This window comes from Pinus tabuliformis, chromosome 3_2, assembly GCF_031772625.1.
Source record: "Pinus tabuliformis cultivar Carrire ecotype Pingquan chromosome 3_2, CPIR1, whole genome shotgun sequence".
Taxonomy (NCBI): domain Eukaryota; kingdom Viridiplantae; phylum Streptophyta; class Pinopsida; order Pinales; family Pinaceae; genus Pinus; species Pinus tabuliformis.
In genome coordinates this window covers 1,272,987,428-1,272,989,674 of record NC_142302.1, presented here as the reverse complement: position 1 = coordinate 1,272,989,674, position 2,247 = coordinate 1,272,987,428, and the positions used below count along the sequence as shown (strand labels likewise).

Here is a 2,247-nt window from a genome sequence, read left to right as displayed (position 1 = left end):
AGAAGCCCTATTACAAGAAGCCAAATATCTACATGGTCAACAGAGTCCTTTGAAGAAAAGAAGGGTCGAAAGGGTAGGGAAATCTATCAGACATGTCTCCAACAATGTATGGGGATATAAAATTTATAGATGATATAATTATAATATAACTAAAAAAGGTTCTAAATTGTTAAAAATTATAATAAGTCATAGCTTTGTAACATAAAGTTTCATGTCTTTCAACATGATTTTTAGATCAAAATTGTATACTTAAAGATTCATGCATTGTATACAATTCACCATCAAGTTCCATTAATGGCTCACTAATCTCATTCATAGGAAAAAGAAAAAATCATATTTAAGATTAGAATTTAACTTTTAAAATTTTATTGATAATATAAACAAATTATATATAACTGAAATTTAATGGATCAAATTATATATTTAAAAGAATAGAATTGTTATTGATGTCTCATCAATTTGATTTACATGAAAATTTTAAAAATCACATCTAAATGGGAATTCAACATTTAAATAATTGTTAATGACATAAACTAATTAGTTATGGTTGATTTTAATATATTAATCCATTAATTTGTGCTCTAAAGATAATACAATTAGTTTCATATCACCTTTTGTGAGAGAGGTTCTTATTTTGTAGATATGAATATTGACATTGTGGATAAGAGTAATAAATCACATTAAGATATAATTTTTTCATTAGGTTAATAAAGTGTTATTAAAGAATTTAATTTTCACACTAATAATAATCATAAATAGATAGTAAATATGAACAAAAGTTTGGTCAAATAATTAAAAATAATATCAAAAGTGTAATTAAAATCCAATTTAATTCATAAAATCAATTCACTCATCTAAAAAAATGTGTTTATAAGTTATAAATGATTGTTATTTTTTAATTATATCCTTTTATGTATACACAAATAAATAATGGAATTAATTTGAGACAATTAAAAACATTGTCATTATGAATGGCCAATAAAATAAACCAATGTGTGGTTGCAATGTCACAAAAGCGTGTATTTTTTATTTTGATAATACCGACATATAAATATAAATACTAATAGAAGTTTACTTCAATGATTATAACTTAAAAAAAAAAACAAGTACCATTGTATGCACAATGGAAATATTGAAATCTTCTGGTATTGCAATTTTCACAAACTAAAATGAGGAAGAACTATGGGCATTTGATGCATGTTATCACTCCTTGTTGCATTTGTATTGCTAAGCAAATTAGATATGCTTTGCCTTAATCTGCTAGAAGCAATTGCATTTGCCCCCAAATCATTTCTAAGGTTCTCCAATACCATTACCACATCTCTCATAGTTGGTCGTTCATTGGGTGAATCTTTCGAACAAACCAAACCAACCTGTATAAGAGAAGATATGCAATTAAATACATTGTTTTCTTCAAATTCATCTCCTTCCACCTCCCTAAGAAGGTTGTTGTCAATTACCTCCTTAATGCTACTTGGAAAGGCTAGATTTACCCACTTATGCAAGTTCAGGTCTCCAGAAAACATATCATTAGTTGGTCGTTTCCTCGTAAGCATTTCCAATAATAAAATGCCATAGTTGTAAATATCTCCTTTGGTAGACACTAGCTGACCAAATCCATACTCTGCATTTAAGATAACATTCATCAAATTTTACTCTATTGTTCCATACAAAAATGTTGGTGAGACATTTAGAAATGAAAAGCAAACATTTAACATTCTAAATGTCATACCTGGTGCAATATAGCCCATAGATCCTTTCAAAGAAAGTGTTGAAGTAAGTGACTCAGTAGAGGTTTCATCAACTAATCTTGCAATACCAAAATCTGTTACATGCCCTGACATGTCTTCATCAATAAGCACATTATTTGGTTTTAAATCACAATGCACTACCTGCACAAATGAATCATGATGAAGATATTCAATGGCATGGGCCACATCTATTGCAATGTCCAATCTTGTTTTTAGTCCCATTTCACATGCATCTTCACCATTGTTGTCATTTGTATTAGGATACAAATGCTTCTCCAGGCTTCCATTAGACATAAATTTGAACACTAATCCTTTGAAATCAATGTTGCAACATGAGGTTATTATTTTCACCAGATTTCGATGTCGAACCTTTTGCAAGACGCTACATTCCGCTTTATGAAAATTGTGAAATGAAATCTATGTGATTTATGGTTTTGAAATAATAACATATTTATACCATATTCAAGAAACCTCTATCCATTTGAAGCTAGAGAGG

The 2,247-nt window shown here is 28.7% G+C and overlaps 1 protein-coding gene across 1 annotated transcript; it reads right to left on the bottom strand.

Annotated features, from left to right (window-relative positions):
- Positions 1-1,157: 1,157 nt before the first annotated feature.
- LOC149185388 (putative leucine-rich repeat receptor-like serine/threonine-protein kinase At2g24130) lies at positions 1,158-2,045 on the bottom strand. Its single transcript, XM_089415645.1, has 3 exons — positions 1,733-2,045; positions 1,461-1,624; positions 1,158-1,373 (listed from the first exon to the last, which is right to left on the bottom strand). The coding sequence occupies exons 1-3, from the start codon at positions 2,043-2,045 to the stop codon at positions 1,158-1,160; spliced, it is 693 nt and encodes a 230-aa protein (XP_089271771.1).
- Positions 2,046-2,247: the final 202 nt, after the last annotated feature.

Bases quoted from the DNA above. Each gene is read 5' to 3' on its own strand.
- LOC149185388 (XM_089415645.1), bottom strand. From the start codon at position 2,045: ATGTCTAATGGAAGCCTGGAGAAGCATTTGTATCCTAATACAAATGAC. The intron at 1,625-1,732 runs GTATGACATTTA...TCTTAAATGCAG, and splicing joins TATGGGCTATATTGCACCAG to AGTATGGATTTGGTCAGCTA. The intron at 1,374-1,460 runs GTAATTGACAAC...TCTCTTATACAG, and splicing joins TTCCAAGTAGCATTAAGGAG to GTTGGTTTGGTTTGTTCGAA.